General features: G+C 48.6%; 2 protein-coding genes across 3 annotated transcripts in view; both read left to right on the top strand.

Moving 5' to 3' along the window:
• Window positions 1-13543, top strand: part of LOC136640528 (zinc finger protein 585A-like) — a 31692-nt gene extending 18149 nt beyond the window's left edge. Inside the window, 1 exon segment of the mRNA XM_066615684.1 lies at window positions 12021-13543. Coding sequence (XP_066471781.1) covers window positions 12021-12683 — 663 coding nt within the window. The 3' untranslated portion in view covers window positions 12684-13543.
• Window positions 13544-14486: 943 nt separating this feature from the next.
• On the top strand, window positions 14487-20167 carry LOC136640467 (zinc finger protein 180-like). 2 transcript variants are annotated; one of them, XM_066615624.1, is made up of 4 exons: window positions 14487-14587; window positions 15071-15153; window positions 15386-15512; window positions 19221-20167. In XM_066615624.1, the coding sequence occupies exons 1-4, from the start codon at window positions 14488-14490 to the stop codon at window positions 20165-20167; spliced, it is 1257 nt and encodes a 418-aa protein (XP_066471721.1). In that variant the 5' UTR covers window position 14487. The 2 variants fall into 2 exon arrangements, with proteins under 2 accessions (XP_066471721.1, XP_066471720.1); XM_066615623.1 differs by having other exon boundaries at window positions 19218-20167.
• Window positions 20168-20657: the final 490 nt, after the last annotated feature.

The raw sequence follows: 20657 nt of genomic DNA, 5'->3' as shown, positions 1-20657 counted from the left end.
TGTAGTGAATGTCTCCTGGTTCTGACATTGTGCAAGAGAGAAAAGAACTTCCCTCTCTCCATCAGCTGCTTAATTTTTCATGTCTCCATCATGTCCCTCTCAGGTGCCTTTTTTTCTAGACTAGAGCCCCAAACGCTTTCCTCATAAGGAGGTTTCGCCAGCCTGTAATAATTTTGGGTGCTCTTTTCTGCACCTTTTCCATTTCTACTATATCTTTTTTGAGATGTGACAACCAGAACTGGACACAATACCCCAAGTGTGGCCTTACCATTGACTCGTATAATGTCAATGCAATAAAAAGGCATTATAAAATTGGCCTTTTTATTCTCACTCAAAAGGTTTGGACATAACAGATCTTGTGTAGCAGAGCAAGTTCAACTGCCAGATGAACATTCTTTTCAAGCTCCTTATCTTGGAAGCCTCTCCCGCCAAGGACTTGAGCATAGCTGCAGCCCACATTCTGCCATAACAGCAGTCTTCCCACTTGGGTGCAGCTAAGCCTTGTGCCCTCCTGGAAGGCACAAGGCACTTTACTCCATCGAGCCCAGAACACACCTTGATGCACACCCAGGAGATGGTCCAGACACAGTCCCTTGCTCGGTTATCTCTCTCTCTGTTCTTTTGCCAAAGCCCTGGGAACTACCACTGCTCAAGGAGGAGAATTTTAGCATTTCCTTTCAGGGGTTCCCAGTCTTTAGGAGCTGTGGACAACTGAGGAAGAAATTGGAGTTGTCATGGACCACATGCAACCCCCGGCTCACAAAAATAGCAATTAAATTTGTAGTAATTAGTGAAGATTTATTAGAGTTTTATTATATATATTATTTATAACAAAGGTTTGTGGGTTTGTGGCCTCTCCAAGTGGAGCTGTTGACAAGTATCTGCCCCCCACAACCACCTCATCCTGCACGGAGGAGTATCAAGCTGGCTGGCCGACTGGCCAGATATATCTAATTGAAGCTGTATATCCAGGCCCCTGATAATAATAATAATAATAATAATAATAATAATAATAATAATAATAATAATAATAATATACAGTATTTATATACCGCCTTTCTTGGTCTTTATTCAAGACTTTATTCAAGGCTTTATGGGTTAAGTCAGAATGCCAGATGTAGGGGAGAGCACCAGGATGAGGTCTCTTGTTATCTGGTGTGCTCCCTGGGGCATTTGGTGGGCCGCTGTGAGATACAGGAAGCTGGACTAGATGGGCCTATGGCCTGATCCAGTGGGGCTGTTCTTATGTTCTTATGTTCTTAAGGCGGTTTACATAGGCAGGCTTATTAAATCCACGCAGGGATTTTTACAAATTGAAAGAAGGTTCTTTCAAGAACCACTACATTCAAGGTGTTACACTCCGATCTGGTTTAACATTCTGGCCTCCATCCTCCCACGCTCCAAGCAGATGGAACAGCTCAGCTGCAGCTTGTCAGCTGCTTCAAGGTCGCACGGTGCCGGTGGCCTCGAACTGGTGACCTTGTGGATGTTAATCTTCAGGCAAATGAAGGCTCTACCCTCTAGACCAGACCTCCTGCCCAGCACCGCTTGTGGTAAGGAGTCACTTGCAGAGCACCTGAGCTGCAGTCTGATGCCTTGGGAGAAACTGGGTGGCTGAAAGGGCAGCGCACATGATAATTGGGCTCTCCCACTCCTGAAAATATGATCAGGATTTGCGTGTTTTCTCTTCTGACATGTTGCAACTCACGAGTTCCTACACGAGAACCAAGTGCATATTTCTGACCAGCATCTCCTTCCTGACTTCACGTCCTGCTTTATGACGTCACTCTGGGCCCTCAGCTGCACCATGAGTGCTGTCCGTTCTGGTGCATGAAAAGCATCTGACACCCCTGTTGGTCTTCCTTGCAGACAGTGCCTTTGTCTGCTGTTTTGTGTCTCATAATAAATCCTAAGCGTACATTCTTCTGGAAGACTCTCGTGGTTACTGTTAGCCAAACTCGAGACGTCCTGAGGTTGTTCGCTCCACGGTCCGGTTGACAGCCCCACAGTGGTCATTCTGGCCTCTTGTTCTGAATTCCCTAGGTGAGTTGACCTCTGTGAGTTGAAGCAAAGCACTTCACTGTGCACATTTGGCAGACTGATGTTCAAGGCTGGCTTTTGTCCAGCAACACTGCAGAAGAGAAGTCAGAAGACAGGCCAAGAAGGTCCCGGTCAGCGAGTTCGGCCTTTTCTCAGCCCTTCTTCCTTCTTAGACTCTGATCAGCTGCTGCGAGGCAGCCATTGCCCAGGTGTCCTTTGAGGGCTTTTTGCCACTCCTCCTTGGCTGAGGCCACAGCCAGCTTGTTTATTGTTCACGTTTCTATTCCACCCTTCCTCCAAGGAGCTCTGGGTGGTGCCCACGGTTCCTTCCTTCCTTTTGACCTCACAACAATTCTGTGAGGTTGGTGGGCTGAAAGAGTGGCCCAGGTCACCCAGCTATGGCTGAGCAGGGATTTGAACCTCGATCCTCAGCTGCCAGAGTTCCCACCCCCAGTGGTTTCCCTCGCGTTGGCTTACAAGGAAGGATCCCTTGTGAAAAACATTCATGTTTAGCAACTCCATGCTGGGGCTGAGTGAATCCTTAGCATGAAATGGTGTTTCTGCTTCCACTCGGACTGGGCAGACTCAGCTGAAATTTGCATGTGTTGGCGAGCCCCTGATTGCGTGCTTGGGGGGGGGGCCTTTCCTGAATGTTTTGACCCCTTCCAGGAAGGCCTCTTGGTGCCACTTTTGAAACCCTTCCATGCTGAGCTACACCTGCCAAGATTCCCTCTTTTGTGCAAGGCAGAGGCACTCTCTTCTCCTTGAATCTGGTCCCCCACCCCAGGCTTATGGGATTTGGCAAACCAAAAGGGCAACTCCTGCCTGGGGTGAGAACAGCTGAATGGCACAGGTTGCTGCTGGCAAGTTTGGGAAATGGACAGAAAACGTACAGAAAAGAATACAGGGAATGACAGAGGCTGACTGAGACATGTGCCTGGGAATATATTCATGTCTTTTGCAAAGGCTGCCTAAGGAATCGCATGTAGCTCCTGTGCATTAAGGTTGCAGTCTAATAACATGACCTCTGACCCTGACACATGCATAGGCTTTGTGCAGATGGCCTTGGCCCTGCTTAGAGATTAATCGAGCCACAGGCCAGTGGCATAGCTAGAGGGGGTGCAAAGCACTAAGTTTTGCAGGTGCAGAACACACCCTGTAAGCGATCCCTTTGGAGCCATGCCTGGCAGGGGAGCAAAACGAAGGCATGTGCCTTCTGAGAGCGTTCCAGGGAGGCCTTGGATGAATTAGGGATTTGATGAGTAGATGATTGATACAGAGACAGAATCTTTTGTTGAAAATAAAATATTTGATAAATAATTGATACAGAGAGGAATAGAAAAACAGGTTATTTCTTTTAAAGTAATTTGGAAAGTATTTTAGAAATATCTCAAAGCAGCCTAACCAGAAATACAATAAAAGGGGAGGCCAGGTGGTCCTTAGTCCACACTTTCACCAAGTGACACAAAGTGGATTGGGCAGCTTGTCCGGCTCCCTCTCATGGCAGGACGGGTGCAGGAAAAGGTGCTGAAATTGGAAGCTACTCTGCACCTTCCGGCCCTACAGATCTACGTGCCAGATGCCTTAGAGACCATCTCCAAACACATACACAGGAGACAGCCTATATGTGCCAGGAGTGTGGAAAGAACTTTAGGATTCAATCCTATCCAATTTTCCAGTGCCGGTGCAGCTGTGCTAGTGGGGCATGCACTGCATCCTATGGTTGGGAAGCAATCACGGAGGCCTCCTCAAGGTAAGGGAATGCTTGTTCCCTTACCTCAGGGCTGCACCAGTGTTGGAAAGTTGAATAGGAACTGGTTTAAGACCAAGGGTGGTTGTAAACAAGCAGTTTTCATAATGGAGAGAGATGGTGTTCCCCAGTGATTGTTTACTCCCCAAGTGCGGAGTTTTCTCAGGAGCCTTTGGTGAGTCAAACATACACTTACAGAAGCCATGCTGATTATCCCATCAGCAAAGCTTGTTCTTCTGTATGTTTTAAGATTTTCTCTTTGATTAGGCTTCCCACCATCTTACCTGGAACAGCCTGTCATTTCCCAGGCCACTTCTCCTTCCTTTTAGAAATATTGGTGTAATGTTAGCTGTCTTCCAGTTCTCTGACACAGACTTTACTTGAGAGCCCTGAGAACTGCTCACTTACCTGGACTAATGCTGCACGAGATCCCAAGGTCCATCTGACCATCCTTTTAAGATCAGAAAGTGTTTCCGGTGCCATTAAAAAGACAACTGATGTTTGGATAGAGACATACATGATGATAGTGTGACAGTTTCATGGTGCAACAGAACCGTAAGCAAGAAGATGCTTCTGTGCTTTCAGAGCAGAAGACAAGTTGGCACCACAATCCTAACTCCCCGCCAGCCACTACAAATCCCTTGTGCCAGGTCTCAGGTGTCGAAAATGAAGCACGTTCCTGGCTACTCAGGAGCCATCTAGGCCTTTATGAAGACATACACTGCCCTAGCAGCGCCGGACCTGCGTCCAGACTGGATAACTTTGTGCTAGCCTTGGCAGACCAGCACAGGGGTTGGGAGAGGGTGTATTAGAAGTGGGGAGGGGGCATTTTGGGACAAGATTCTGCCCTTCCTCACCCCAAAATTGGGCCTGGGGGGGGTGAGACCGGATGCAGTGTTGAGGGCCTGATCCTAAACCCTGGCCCTGACCTGACTTTACACCGTCTGCTTGGATTTGCATTTGTGAAATCGTGGGCACAGATCCAAGTAACCCCATAGGGCTCGCTGGTGAGTGACATGGGGTAAGGGGAATAGAATCCCCTTACTCTGACTTGCTCTCCAGTCCAGTCCTACCTTAGGCTGAATACAGTGTAGGCAACCCAGTCTGCCTGTTCCAGCGCAAGTGGATTGTGCCCTCAAGGACACAGGCTGAAATTCTGGTTTGAAAGTGTAATCAACCAGTTCATCTCCTCCACACAAACAGCATCCACCCCCAACACTTACAATGAGCCCACATCATATTTCTGCTTTCTTACCAATTCATTGGCCTGCTGCCCAAACACCTCCCTTCCCACAGCACTTCTGCACAGAACCAGTTGATTTTAATTTATCCAAGCTTGGGCTCATCTTAAATGTTTTTCACAGTCACCTGATACAGGCATGCCCCCTTATCCGTGAGGGTTCCGTTCCAGAAACACCCCCCCCCCCCGTGGATATATGAAACCACTGATGGGGGCAAATGCCTGTCCCCACAGTCTGCCCCCCCAACTCAGACTGAGCTTTAGAGGTCATATCACATGACTTCCTGTTTCACAGAGAAACTGAAAGTCACATGGTTTGAGGTCTAAAGCTCAGTCTGAGCCTTGCAGAGGACATGGATGGAAGTCAATGGTCTCTGCTGAGCTCAGATCCCTTCCAGAAGTGAGAGGAGCAGAGCTCCCCTTGCCTCCAGAGGGGTCCCAGACCCAATCTGCGAATAACTGAATCCGTGGTCATGCTCTAAGGCAGGGGTGTTCAAACATTTTGGCAGGAGGACCGCATCATCTCTCTGACACTGCATCTTGGCCAGGAAAAAAAAGTTAATTTACATGTAAAATTTGAATAAAATGTTTCTGCCCCCAGGCTCTAGATGCTCTAGATGCCTTAGTTACACCACTGGTGAGATATCTTGCATTATAACCAATGTGGACTCTTGGGCCCTACTCCTGATAGCCCCTCCTACCTGTCTGGCCTCCTTGTCCCTACCCAGCGCTACTCACCACCCTGCAGTGCTGTGGTCCATCACATGGAGCTCCAGAATGGCATTACAACTGGGATCAACCACACATTCAGAAAGGAGAAGAACATGACAGGAGTTTACGAAACATGCCCATTTATTCAAAATCTCAGCAAAAAGCCAGGAGAAACAGCTCTGGGAGCACCAGTCCCTTGAGCACAGGATGGGACACAACAGAGCCTCCAGCTGCAGTCCCAGCCCAGCCCCCTCCTCAGGTACTCAGTGGCCCTGCAGTGGGCAGGGCTGGGCCAGTGGGGGGGGGGCTGCTAAGTGGAGAGGAGGCGCCTCCTATCCCTTCCCCCAGCAGAGCCTCCAGCTGCAGCCCAGCACAGCCCCCTCCTCAGGTACTCAGTGGCCCTGCAGGGGTCGGTGCAGGGGTGCAGGTCGGTGCAGACCCCTGCAGGGGTCGGGCCTCGGTGGCCCTGCAGGGGAGAGCCAGGGGGGTCCTGGGCAGGGCTGGGCCAGTGGGGGGGGCTGCTAAGTGGAGAGGAGGAGCCTCTTGTCCCTTCCCCCAGCAGAGCCTCCAGCTGCAGCCCAGCACAGCCCCCTCCTCAGGTACTCAGTGGCCCTGCAGGGGGAGAGCCAGGGGGGTCCTGGGCAGGGCTGGGCCAGTGGGGGGGGGCTGCTAAGTGGAGAGGAGGAGCCTCTTGTCCCTTCCCCCAGCAGAGCCTCCAGCTGCAGCCCAGCACAGCCCCCTCCTCAGGTACTCAGTGGCCCTGCAGGGGAGAGCCAGGGGGTCCTGGGCAGTCCCGGGGGCTACTGAGTGCAGGGAGGCGCCTCCTGCCCCTCCACTCAGCCCAGCTCCTGCTCGCGCTCCTCCTCCGGCCCCAGAGCCTCTTTGCAGCCCGTCTCTGCGCAGGGCAGGAAGCTCCTTGCAGCGCCTGCTGCAGCCTCTCCAGCCCCGGAAGGAAGGCTCGTCGCGCATCCCAGGAAGGGCTCCGGGAGGCTCCTGGTCCTGCTGCGGAGGAGCTTCGGGAAGAGGCTGCTGCGCCCTCTGCCCCCCAGAGAGAGAAGGGGCTGCACTGGAGGGAGCCAGTCGCCCTCCGCTGCCCTCCCCCCGATGGGGAAGTGGCCGGCAGAGGAGTCCAGGGTGAGCCCCCCGCCAGGCTGCAGGAGGACGGGGGCGGAGGGCGATGGGCTGAGTGGCTGCTGGAGGAGTCCTGGGTGGAGGTTCCCTGGGGGGTGATCGGGGGGGGGGATTGTGAGGATGACCCCCAACCACCTGCTGGGAGGAGGGCTGAGAGCCCCAAGAGCTCCTTCTGCTGCCCCTGCGAAAGAACAAAGGAGGCGGCTGGAGGCAGCAGAGATTCTGGAAGCCTTTGGGGGAGACAGGGATGGTGTGCGTGAGACAAGGACTGACTTACTTCTGAGTAGACATGCCGAGGACTGGGCTCTCCAAGAGAGGACTGTGCAAAGGACTTCGTTTGCAGTGGTGGCACCAGAGAATGAGTATCTAACCTGGGATTATGGGGTTGGGAGGGGGCACAAAGGTCATCTAGTCCTCCCCCTGCCTGTAGCAGGAAATCCTCCTAGAGCGGTGCTTCCCAAAAAGCACTGGGACGCACTTTTAAAAACAACCATCTCTCTCGACCCACTAGACAAAAAAGATCTCGAAACAATATTGCATTGATTACTAATAATGATTTATTAATAATTGGGGGCTTTGCTCCCAAAGCTGCCAGAGACCTTGCGTATCGTTTGTGTGTAGACATTTGCTAGGCCCTACCTGGTAATGGGGTCCAGTGTTTGGTTTCCCCAAACCTTTTGTCACTCCAGGGCACGCAAAAGGCTGAACTGGAGAGCAAGATGTGCAGTTAGGGATTTCCAGGCCATGCCAAATTGGGTCTGCATTTGATCTACAACGTGCCAATTACTAGAGAAAATGGGCAAATGTGACATTTTAATTTGGGGGTATGAAGATTATTTCAAACCACAAGTTTGCATTTCAGCTAACAATTTTCTTCTGCAGATTGCCAAGGGTTACACAGGCCTACAAAATTGAGGGCCAGAAAAGTTTTTCACTGACTTTATGGTGGTTTGTTTTTTAGGGGAGTGAGGCTTGGCGAGTGCCAGGCGCTCTTGCTCCTGGGGTTCTTTCCTCCATCCTAGTGGCAGAGATTGGTTCTGGGTCCTGCGCTTATTCAGTTGGTTCTTCCTCCTCCTCGGGCTCCATATCTCAGTGACAGCTTAAAGCAGCATTCATGCTACTGTGGAATTTGTTCAGCTTTGGCTGACATCCACACCTGCCAGTCAAAGCATCACTTCTGACCTCCGTCGTGCATCTTGTCTCTGATCAGAACTTCCCGACGTGATAATAAAGCTGGAACAGGATGAGGAACCATGTGATCCATACAACCGGGGGTCAAAGGACCGTGGGATGTTCCAAGGGGTCCACTCAGGTGAGCAAGATTAAATGAATTCAGGGTCTCTTGGTGCTTCCACTAACATAAGAATGGTGCATGCAAAGCAAGGGAGCATTAAGTCTCCATCAGCAGACAACCAGATGCTTGTCATAAGCTCTCATGAAGCCAACAGTCTTCCCCTGTCATTCCCAGTATTCGGGGTGGGCAGCCACTTTCATGCCAGCCTGGTGATAAGTGTGGAAGCAATGGGTGGGGCATGTGCTGGGGGCCTCGATGTCCCAAGGCTGCAATCCTATTAGCACTACTTGGGAGCAAGTCCCACTTAGCTCAATGGGACTTACTTCTGAGTAGACAGGCAGAGGATCAGGCTGCAGGTGAGCTCTACCCAGGGGACTCTCCACTTGTCTTCTGTGCCAGCCAGGGCCTTAGCTAGCTTTGCCCCCCTAGCGTATTTTCCAGACCTCGAAATGAGATTGAATGTCCTCCACTTTTGCTTCTGTTCCTTGAGAGCTCGCCCCCCCCCCTGCAGCCTCCTCTAGTCGGCTCCAGCTGCTGTTGCTCAGTAACTCATCTAAGGGGCCAATCATAGCAATCAGTGCTCAGTGCCTTCGATCTCGTCCCTGGGAGCTGAATGGCTGTGCGTGTCCATTGCAGGACCCTGGAGGTTTGCTGCTGAGTCTGGCGTCATTTGGGGGTGAGTGTAGGCAGGAGATTTTGGATGGATTATTTATGTTGTGTGCGGCCTGGCAAGGCCCCTTCTCTGGGGGGAGGAAGCATGGAGAAGCTCTGGGGTTTCCTGGGCCTCTGAGATTTTCCTTGTGTAAAATTTACTTGTGTCATCAGCAAATAAAGGCTTTCAATACAAGTAAATACTACCTGTATCATAGTGATATGCTTTACTTTTGCAGGGTTGCAAGCCTGTGTATTGCGCTGGTGTCCAAAATGAAAAGTTGCATGTTATTTCTACGTAGACAAATAGATTTTACATTGCATACAGAGATGCATTTTATCTATGCCGTTTATTGTTGCATTGCTTTACAGATAATGAATGCATCTTTCAAAAACACCCCCAAAATATTTTCTGTCCAGGACATATTTTCTCTTCGTGAACTTATCCTTCATTTTGCACACTAGTATAGATACCCAACATAATTGCCCACCCTGAAAAAATAGTCATCATCCCCTACCTCTAGATTCCTGGCTATGGGCCAGAACTGCGCCACAGAACTTCCATCCAGAACTGCGTCTGTACCTGAAGATGGGCCACATCCAGCCATGGCCATCGCCACATTCCTTCATGAGTCAGTCCAGTCTCCCTTGCAGCTGTCACCACAATCAAGAGAAAGGAATTCAAACACGGACACCCAGGGAGAAGCATGTGTATGAGATCAAAGACCTCATCTTTTCTTATGACGGACATCAGAGTTATGTAACCTGAAGTGCAGAATAGATAGAATAGGGATAAAAGTAAATAGGATATACTGCTTCATGCTTGCTATACTTTATCTTTAGATAGTTTATGTATTGTGTATGTATTGTCTGTTATTAATTTGGAAATAAAAAAGGACACTGAGGATGAAGCATGTTTATAAGACTGAAAACCTCTTAAGAGTTCTCATCTTTTTTCTGTCTGACAGATAGTGAAGAATCAGAGTCCCTGCAAGCCCAACTATCACGTCCTTGTGGAGGAGCAGAAATGGCTGCCGCTCATCCAGGCCAGGTAAGGGGTATGAGCAGGGCACAGCTTGAGCCTCTCCTCCTGCCTTGCAGGGGTGTTTCCAGTTCTAGGGACTACCAGATGGCAGAGGAACAAAGACCATCCACATTCCCCACTTATTTCTCCCACGGCTCTGTGCACCAGCCAGAAGCACACAGATTCTTCTTGCATGTGGGCAGTTCTCTTTGGGGACTGCAGGCAGAACTTGAGGTGACCTGCTGATGGGGAATGTCTCCTTTTTCTTTCAGAGCCCCGTTTCGTTTGCGGAGGTTGCTGTGTATTTCAGCAGTGCAGAGTGGGCTCTGCTGGATCAACACCAAAGGCGCCTGTATGAAGTGGTCATAATGGACAATTATGAGAATGTGACCTTTGTAGGTAAGGAGGGTCCTTTGACCTGTAATTGGGAGTCTCTCCTCCATTGGATGTTGGCATGTGGTGTTGATGGCTAGGCTGCATGATCTTGGCATGGCTCGACTGCTAAGCCTGATGGCACCTTATCCTCTCCTTCTGGTCCAGCACTGATCAGGAGTCCCTTGACAAGGACAGTAGCCCCAAATTGGGGACATTGTGCCATGAACTGGCTATAAGGCTTTGGGCATCTTTTGCTGTCCTTTGGAGGAAGTGGGCATGTCTCAGAGCGCATTGCAGTCTGAGTTTGGGCTCTCCTACTGTGTGCCAGAAGATGCCCAAGAGGCCAAAAGGATGCCATAAGGATTCCTGCATACTTTGTAAAGTGACACTGTGAGCTCTGAAGTGAGAAGAGCAGGGAACAGTTTCTCTGAGTACTTGATGAACTTAGGCCAGTAACATGACTTTGAAACTGGACTGATGGTAAAAATCCTCAAACCCCACAGGCTTTGAAGAAGGTCAGACCTCATACTTCTGTCCTTCTCCACCTGTTCCTTCCCACAACTGCAAACCTTTGGTTCTTTAGCCCCAGTTCCTTTGATCTGGAGGAAAAGCATTTGGGAAGAGAGGTTCCTGCTTTCCTAGATGGAGTTGCTCTCCCTCTGAACCAGTACACAGGCTGGGTGTGCTTTTAGATTGCCCCTTAGAAGCCTAGGTTTCATCTGTAGCCTGGATACAACTTTGGCTAATTTGTCAGGTGTGATACTTTCTTCCAAACATCTGACTTGGTAGACAACTCCTTCGTAGCTTCCCTAAATCTGAATTGTCTTGTTCTTCTCAAGAGGCATTCTTCTTTATTTCTTTATTCATCTCACTTTTCCTATCCTTGGTCTCCAGTTGTCACTTTTTTTCTCTTAGTCCTTCTCCTCTGAAGAAACACCAAATGTTAATGAATCCGCTTGCAGTTACAGGCTTTTCTGATGTGGCTTTTGTGGGCCCCAGTTCTGATTAGGAAAAAAAATACTTTATTATGAAATCCCCAACTAGCTGGACTTTGTCCTCTTATTGCTTTTGTCTCTTTATTTCAGCAGCATCAGTTTGGAACCAGATTGAAAGAAAGAGGCAGCAGGCTCATTCTTCCCAGCAAATAGCCCACTCAGTGGAAAAACGCTACACATGCCAGGAGTGTGGAAAGAGCTTCAGTCAGAGAGAGAAACGAAAGATCCATCAGAGAATTCAATCAGGGAGACTGTATATGTGCCAGGAGTGTGAAAAAAGTTTCAATTGGAGTGATAGTCTTACAATCCACCAGAGAACTCATTTGGGAGAGAAATGCTATACATGCCAGGAATGTGGAAAGAGATTCAGGCAGAGGATTAAACTTAGGATCCATCAGAGAATTCACACAGGTGAGAAACCTTATACTTGCCAGGAGTGTGGGAAGGGGTTCAGTCGGAGTGATAGTCTTACAGCCCATCAGCTAACTCACACAAGGGAAAAACCCTATACATGTCAGGATTGTGGGAAAAGGTTCAGTCGATGTGGTGATCTTACAACCCATCAAAGAACTCACACAGGGGAGAAACCCTATGCATGCCAGGAGTGTGGGAAAAGGTTCAGCCGGAGTGATAGTCTTACACTCCATCAGAGAACGCACACGATGGAGAAACCCTATATATGCCAGGAATGTGGAAAGAGTTTCGTTTCTGGTAGCAAGCTTACCATTCACCACAGAACCCACGCAGGAGAGAAACGCTATACATGCCAGGAGTGTGGAAAGAGCTTCAGTCAAAGTGAGGGACTTAAGATCCACCAGAGAATTCATTCAGGGGAGAGACCTTATTCGTGCCAGGAGTGTGGAAAGAGCTTCAGTCAGAGTGAGAGACTTAAGATCCACCAGAGAATTCATTCAGGGGAGAAACCCTATACATGCCAGGAGTGTGGAAAGAGCTTCAGTCAGAGTGAGAGACTTAAGATCCACCAGAGAATTCATTCAGGGGAGAGACCGTATTCGTGCCAGGAGTGTGGAAAGAGATTCATGCGGAGTGACAAACTTAAGACCCACCAGAGAACTCATTCAGGGGAGAGACCGTATTCCTGTCAGGAGTGTGGGAAGAGATTCAGGCGGAGTGACAAACTTAAGACCCACCAGAGAACTCACACAGGGGAGAAACCCTATACATGCCAGCAGTGTGGGAAAAGGTTCACTTGGAGTGATAGTCTTACAGCCCATCAGAGAACACACACTGAGGAGAAACCCTATGCATGCCAAGAGTTTGGAAACAGATTCAATCAGAGTGGTTTACTTAGGGTCCATCAGAGAACTCACACCGGGGAGAAACGCTATATGTGCCAGGAGTGTGGAAAAAGTTTCAGTCAGAAAGATACTCTTGCAACCCATCAGAGAACTCATACAGGTTCTAAAACCCCATACACTGGAGGAGCGTGTATCAAGCTTCTCTTGGAGTGATAAACTTTTGGCCCATCAGAAAACTTACACAGGGGAGAAACCCTATATAAGCGTATTCCGGTATTCATGGAGAATGGATTCCTGCCACCCACCCATCCCCCATGGATTCTGGAAACTATGGATAAAGGGGACACCTGTGTCCACGGCCCCCCCCCACACGTGCCTATTAGCGTGACTTACCCAAGGCTAAAATTCTTCCTTCAACCTGGTCACTGTAAGCTTAGAAGTTCACAGCCACATTCAGGCTGCCTCCTGGCAGCTCTGTCACTTGAAAATAACTAGGTCAGTATCAACTTCTGCTTCCTGTTGAGATCAATCTAGTTATTTTCAACTGTCCAAGCTGCTAGGCAGCAATTAAATGTCGCCACTTATGGCAACCTGATATAAGGAAGAATTTTAGCCATGGGTAAATCTAACAATTGGGACAATGGGTGTGCGGGTGGGGTGTGGGGCTGTATCAGCTGGTAAGTGAAACCATGGATGCAGAATCCACTGATGCTGGAGTCCCCCATATATGCTAGGAGTGTGGAAAGAGCTTCAATTGCAGTAGCCAGCCAGTGTCTCTTCAGCAAACTCATATTGGGGGGGGGGGAGTTTTATCTGTCATGAATATGGAAAGAGCATACAACCCATCAAAGAAGTCACATGCAAGAAACCCTACACATGCCAATAGTGTGGAGGGAGCTTCAGCCAGAGCAGAAACTTGTAATCATGTATCTGGACTTTTAAAAGCTGTTTGAAATTGTCCCTCACCAAAGGGACAAGGTGGCCATGTTTGCCAATGATATGAAGTTTTCCAGATGTTCATAAGTGTTCAGTGATATACATCGGGGCAAGGAATAAAAATTTCACAAAAGAGACATTTTTTTAACATATTCGTTTATTTTTTAAAAATACAGTCCAGTCATGAGTGCTGCTATGTTTTAGAATTAGAGCAGTGGTTCTTGCACATTTAGCACCGGGACCCACTTTTTAGAGTGAGAATCTGTCAGGACCCACCTGAAGTGATGTCATCACTGGAAGTGATATCATCAAGCAGGAACATATTTAACAATCCTAGGCTGCAATCCTACCCCCGTTTACTCAGGAGTAAGTCCCATTGACTGTCCTTGTTGAAAGAATACACATAGTAGCTTGTTAAAAGTACAGGTCTGTAACATTTTCCCAAATGCAGTCACATACCAGTCTTAATATATTAAAAATAAAATATTGAAATGAATGGGGACCCACCTGAAATTGGCTCACGACCCACCTAGTGGGTCCTGATCCACAGTTTGAGAAACACTGCACTAGATGTTGACCTGGATCAGCCTGCAGCTGTTGAGAGCTCCACCTTGACGGGCTTAGACAGATTTATGGAGGAAAAGTCTGCTACAGTTTACAGGTTATGATGACTGCATGAAAACTTCATTTTCTGAGTTGGAGGGTTCTTGAGTGCAGACAGGGGAAGGAGGGGAGCCCAGGCCTGGGGCTGCACAGAGTGTGCTAGGGAAGCCCCGAAAGGAAGGGCCCCCAGGACTGCACTGCTGCACCTGTTGGATTGGCAGCCCAGTTGTCTGATTAAGGGCCATATTTAGACCCCTCTGGGGATCCAGCTCTCTTGTTCCTCCCCTAATGCTCATCATCCCCAGCCCTCACCTTGCCTACCCTATTCTTCAGGCCCCTCCCTTGGGTAGGGCAAATGGGGCAGCTGCCCTGGGCCCACACTTGGAGCCTGCCATTTCCCTTTTAAATTAAGGCTGTGACTCAGCCATGCCTTGCAATTGGAGCTGCATGCCTGAGAGTGCTGGGAGGTGTAGACTCCATGCTCCTTCCCATGTACGGAAACAGGCTGATGAGTGGTACTGCGTACCCAGTTGCCATCAGCCCCTCTGACCAGAGAAGAGGCCAACAGAGGAATCCAGGTGAGCCCCCCTTCCCACCCCCAGGCCCCAGACCTCTTGGAGGCCACAGGAGGGTGATGGAATGGCTGCTGGGTGCATCCTGGGTGGAGGTGTCCCTGGAAGGTGGTTGGGGAGGAGTGATCGGAGGCTTGTGAGGAACGACCTTGATAAGTAATACATAAAAGTGACAAGTTACAACTTCTAGGGGTGGCCCTGCCAGTATCCAGTCATCTGTTCTTAGCCAGGAGTCAGGATGATAACTGGAACCCACCAGTGCTAGTGCAGAGAAGCACTAGTCCTCTTTTTCCCCTCTCCTCCAGCCAGGAATGCGTCTGGGCCACATCCAGCCATGGCCATTGCCACATTCTTCCGTCAGTCTGTCCAGTCTCCCTTGTAGCTGTCGCCACAACGAGGAGAAAGGAATTCAAACCAGGACACCCAGGATGAAGCATGAATACAAGATGATAAACCTCTTACAGTTCTCATCTTTTCTCTCCCTGACAGGTAGTGAAGAAACAGAGTCTCTGCAAGCCAAGCCGTCACGTCCTTGTGGAGGAGCAGAAATGGTTGCCACTCATCCAGGCCGGGTAAGCGGCATGAGCAGGGCACAGCTTGAGCCTCTCCTCTTCCTTCTCAGGGGTGTTTCTCCTTCTAGGTACTACCAGATGGCAGAGGTAAAAGGACCATCCACATTCTTCCAGCACTTTTCTGTGCACCAGCTGGAAACAGATCCTCTTTGCTTGTGGGCAGTTCTCTTTTAGGGCTCCAGGCAGAACCTGAGTTGACCTGCTGATGGGGAATCTCTCCTTTTTCTTCCAGTGCCCTGTTTCGTTTCCGGAGGTTGCCATGTATTTCAGCAGTGCAGAGTGGGCTCTGCTAGATCAACACCAAAGGTGCCTGTATGAAGTGGTCACAATGGACAATTATGAGAATGTGACCTTTGTAGGTAAGGAGGGCCCTTGGGACCGTAATTGATAGTTGCCCCAAGTGGGAGTCCCCAAGTGGGAGCCCTCCATTGGATGTCGGCATGGGGAGTTTATGGCTAGACTGCATGATCTGGGCATGGCTGCTGCTAAACCTGATGATAAGAACATAAGACAGCCCCACTGGATCAGGCTATAGTCCCATCTAGTCCAGCTTCCTGTATCTCACAGCGGCCCACCAAATGCCCCAGGGAGCACACCAGATAACAAGAGACCTCATCCTGGTGCCCTCCCTTGCATCTGGCATTCTGACATAGCCCATTTCTAAAATCAGGAGGTTGCACATACACCTCATGGCTTGTAACCCGTAATGGATTTTTCCTCCAGAAACTTGTCCAATCCCCTCTTAAAGGCATCCAGGCCACATGCCGTCACCACATCCTGCGGCAAGGAGTTCCACAGACCGGCCACATGCTGAGTAAAGAAATACTTTCTTTTTGTCTGTCCTAACTCTCCCAGCACTCAATTTTAGTGGATGTCCCCTGGTTCTGGTGTTATGTGAGAGTGTAAAGAGCATCTCTCTATCCACTTTATCCTTCCCATGCATAATTTTGTATGTCTCACTCATGTCCGCCCTCAGGCGCCTCTTTTCTAGGCTGAAGAGGTCCAAACGCCTTAGCCTTTCCTCATAGGGAAGGTGCCCCAGCCCAATAATCATCTTAGTTGCTCTCTTTTGCACCTTTTCCATTTCCACTATGTCCTTTTTGAGATGTGGAGACCAGAACTGGACGCAATACTCCAGGTGTGGCCTTACCATCGATTTGTACAACAGCATTATAATATTAGCCATTTTGTTCTCAATAACTTTTCCAATGATCCCAAGCATAGAATTGGCCTTCTTCACTGCCGCTGCACATTGGGTCGACACTTTCATCGAGCTGTCCACCACCACCCCAAGATCTCTCTCCTGATCTGTCACAGACAGCTCAGAACCCATCAGCCTATATGTGAAGGTTTGATTTTTTGCCCCAGTGTGCATGACTTTACACTTACTGACATTGAAACGCATCTGCCATTTTGCTGCCCAGTCTGCCAGTTTGGAGAGATCCTTCTGGAGCTCCTCACAATCACGTCTGGTCACCACCACTCGGAAAAGTTTGGTGTCGTCAATGTTTTCCCTGGTCACCAGACATTCCATTTCTCCCATCTTTGCTCGGAGACTTCGGGCATTTGATAAAAGCATTTGTACATGGAATGTCCCAAGATGGGCTGCTTATTAGCTCCTTTATCCCCGCATCCTCTCATTGTGCCATTGTGTTGATCACATCCCATCACGCTACCATTCCCAATTTCTTCTCCTACTCTGTCTTTACCTTGTTCTCTAACCTCTCCATCCTCATCCCATAGGGATAAGGAGTCCCGAACCGAATGCCCCTTGGCTCCTGTCGGCCTTCCCCCAGGGGTCAGTTTAAAAGCTGCTCTGCCACCTTTTTAATGTTATGCGCCAGCAGTCTGGTTCCATTCTGGTTCAAATGATCCCACACCCTCCCATTCTGAGTCATCACAGTTCTGGAGTTTCTTGACGATGAGGGTAGCTGCAAATAGGGGATATTGTGCTGTAAAGGAACTGGAAGACTTTGGGGCACCTTGTCCTTTAGCTGCAGTTTGGAGGAGGTGGGCGTGGAGCTCATTTCACCCTCATTCGAACTGCCCACAAGCCCAATCTTTGTAGGAGATACCCTAGAGCAGTGGTTCCCAAACGTTTTAGCACTGGGACCCACTTTTTAAAATGACATTCTATCAGGTACCACCTAGCTTTACAAACTAGAAAGACATAATATTTTAAATTATTTCTTTACAAGTAATATTTATTTTTTCATTTTGAAAAAGGCTTGATCCTTTTCCTGTAATGAGGCAGCCCTAATGAATAGCCTCAAGGCTTGAGGGGCTTCAATCCCTATCTTATCCAACTTTCCAGCGCTGATGCAATCGTGCCAATGGGTCATGTGCTGCATCCTGCATTGGGGGGGGGGGTGGAGGAATCACAGAGACCTCCTTACTGTAAGGGAATGTTTGTTCCCTTACCTTGGGTCTGCATTGTGGCTACATTGGCAATGGAAAGTTGGATAGGTTTGGGTTCTTAGTTCTGTGATCCAGCCTTTACCTGCCCCCACCATCTGTCATTAACAGAAAAAAGAAACTCAGGCATTTATCTCTCTATATTTACACAAGCTTGCAAACTTCAGGAGCTCCACTCATTGCAGGGCAATTAGCAGCTATCTGGTTTTTTGAACGGCCTTAGGGCTTGAGGCAATTAGATATCTGATCTTACCATCCCCTGTGTTTTCATTGGAGGCTCTTTGGGACCCTCAAAAAATTGGGTCATGCATGACCCACCAATTGGGTCCCAACCCACAGTTTCAGAAAGGCTGACCTAGACAGAAATGCCATAAGGATTTGTGCATACATCATGAAGTGACGCTGCAAGCTCCGATGTGAGAAGTGCAGAGGACAGCTGCCTGTGTGCACTTTGAAACATCCTTGTGTATATTGTACAGGGTGAAGAGATGAAATATGTCTTTTCTTGAGGGAGAAGTTGGAGTAAAGAACTCAGAGGGAAAGACTAAGATATCTGCACTGCAAACTTACTACAGGGTACACCCTGGTGGCTCTCCATACAGAATGCAGAAACTGTAGTTTGTGGAAGGCTCTGAGAAGTGCCTGCCAGTGATGATGACTGATTCTTCAGATCTTATTGTCTGATGAACTCTGGCCAGTAACATGATTTTGAAACTGGACTGATGGCAAACATCCTCAGACCCCACAGGTCTCTGAAGAAGGCTGTACCACATACTTCTGTTCGCCTCCCCCTCTTTCTTACCTCAACTACAAACCTCTTTAACCCTAATTCTGGATAATCCTTCTGATTTCCCTATGCCCTTCTTCCCCACATGTACTTGCTGTTTAAAAGTTTGCTTGTTCCACCTCCACTCTCCTCTCCCTCTTTGTTCCGAGCCATTGATTGGTGCCATTGGCCTCTGCACAGGAACCCAGCATACAAAATAATTTCCACCACGTGTGCATGCTTACATGTGTGTGAAAAGAACATAGGTAGCAGGCTGTGCCTGGAGGGAGAAGTGTTGTACTGGATTTGAGGGTAACAAATTGAAACTGAATTGAGACAGAGCAGACTTTCTTTTGATCTGGAAGACAGGACATTTGGGAAGAGAAGATCCTTCTTTCCTAGATGGAGCTGCTCTAAAAGCATGCCCAGCCTGTCTACTGCCTCGTTCAGAAGGAACCAGTGCACAGGCTGCGCATGCATTTAAATTGCCCCTTAGAAGCGCAGATGTCATCTTTAGCCTGGATAAAACTTTGACTTGTTTGCCAGCTCTGATTCTTTCTTCAAAAGATCTGACTTGGTAGAAAACGGCTTTGTAGCTTCCCTAAATCTAAAATATCTTGTTCTTCACTAGAGGCATTCCTCCATACTTCTTTGTTCATTTCACTTTTCATATCCTTGGTCTCCAGTTGTGGCCTTTAGTTCTCTGAGATTCCATCTCCTTCTCTGAAGAAACATACATTGACGAAGCCACTCCAAGGTACACGTTGATGTGGCTTTCCTGGGCTCCAGATCCAATTGCAGACAAAAGTGGTTTATTATGACATCTCCAAATAGCAGGACTTTCTGCCTTTGGCCTCTTATTGCATTTCACTCTTTCTTACAGCAGCATCGGTTTTGAACCAGATTGGAAGAAAGAGGAAGCGGGCTCATTCTTCCCAGCAAAGAGCCCACTCAGTGGAGAAACCCTATACGTGCCAGGTGTGTGGAAAGAGCTTCAGTCAGAGTGAGAAATTAAAGACCCACCAGAGAACTCATTCAGGGGAGAGACTGTATATGTGCCAGGAATGTGGAAAGAGATTCAGGCGAAGTGCTGAACTTAGGATCCACCAGAGAACTCACACAGGTGAGAAAACTTTTCTATGCCATGAGTGTGGGAAAACATTCCGTCAGAGTGGCAACTTTTTGGTCCACCAGAGAACCCACACAGGAGAGAAACCCTATGCGTGCCAGGAGTGTGGAAAGAGATTCCGGCGGAATGCTGAACTTAGGATCCATCGGAGAACTCACACAGGGGAGAAACCCTATATATGCCTGGAGTGTGGGAAAAGTTTCCATCGGAGTGATAGTCTTACTTTTCATCAGAGAACCCACACAGGGGAGAAACCCTATACATGCCAGGAGTGTGGAAAGAGCTTCATTTCCAGCAGCAAGCTTACGATCCACCAGAGGACTCATTCAGGGGAGAAACCCTATACATGCCAGGAGTGTGGAAAGAGCTTCATTTCCAACAGCAAGCTTACGATCCACCAGAGAACTCATTCAGGGGAGAAACCCTATACATGCCAGGAGTGTGGAAAGAGCTTCAGTCAGAGCAAGACACTTAAGATCCACCAGAGAATTCATTCAGGGGAGAGTCTGTATTCGTGCCAGGAGTGTGGAAAGAGATTCAGGCGGAGTGACAAACTTAAGATCCACCAGAAAACTCATTTGAGTGAGAAACACTATCAGTGCAACAAGCAGGGCCGGGTAGAGCTTGATGGAAGCCCAGGCCAGATGGGAAATATAGGTGCCATTTCACACTGTACTTTTGTAATTAATGCTATGTACGTATGATTTGTGTAGGGGTATATACATGTGGTTATATATGGGGAAGGGGTATATACATTTGTGTAGGGGTATATACTTGTGGTTTTCATTATGAAAACCAGAAGGACCAGTTTTTTTTTTCTATTTTATGGTTTCGCAGGCACAGGGAGCACTGCAGAGGACTCCTTGCACCCCCTCCCAGGACTGCAGCATTGGCTGCAAGTAAGTAGAAAACCCCCCTCCCATCCCAGCAGCAGCTTGATCCTGGCAACTGCCTTGTTGCCTTCATCCCCTCCCCACCCCTTAAAGGGCATTGGCCAGTTCTTCCCAGGCTGGTGGGTCAGTTTGGGAACCACTGAATTATATTGTTGTGTTGGGTTGTCTACTAAATATTTCAACAAGCCATTAACCAGTATTAAACTCACCTTAATTCTGTGGGAATCTCCACACATGAAGGACCTTCTGATCATCCAACGTCAAAATTCATAAAGGTCATCAAAGGCAGAAATATCCAAAT

The sequence above is a fragment of the Tiliqua scincoides genome, chromosome 2 (genome assembly GCF_035046505.1).
Source record: "Tiliqua scincoides isolate rTilSci1 chromosome 2, rTilSci1.hap2, whole genome shotgun sequence".
Lineage (NCBI taxonomy): Eukaryota > Metazoa > Chordata > Lepidosauria > Squamata > Scincidae > Tiliqua > Tiliqua scincoides.
Note: the sequence above shows the minus strand (reverse complement) of the source record. Positions and strands in the feature narration are given on the sequence as shown.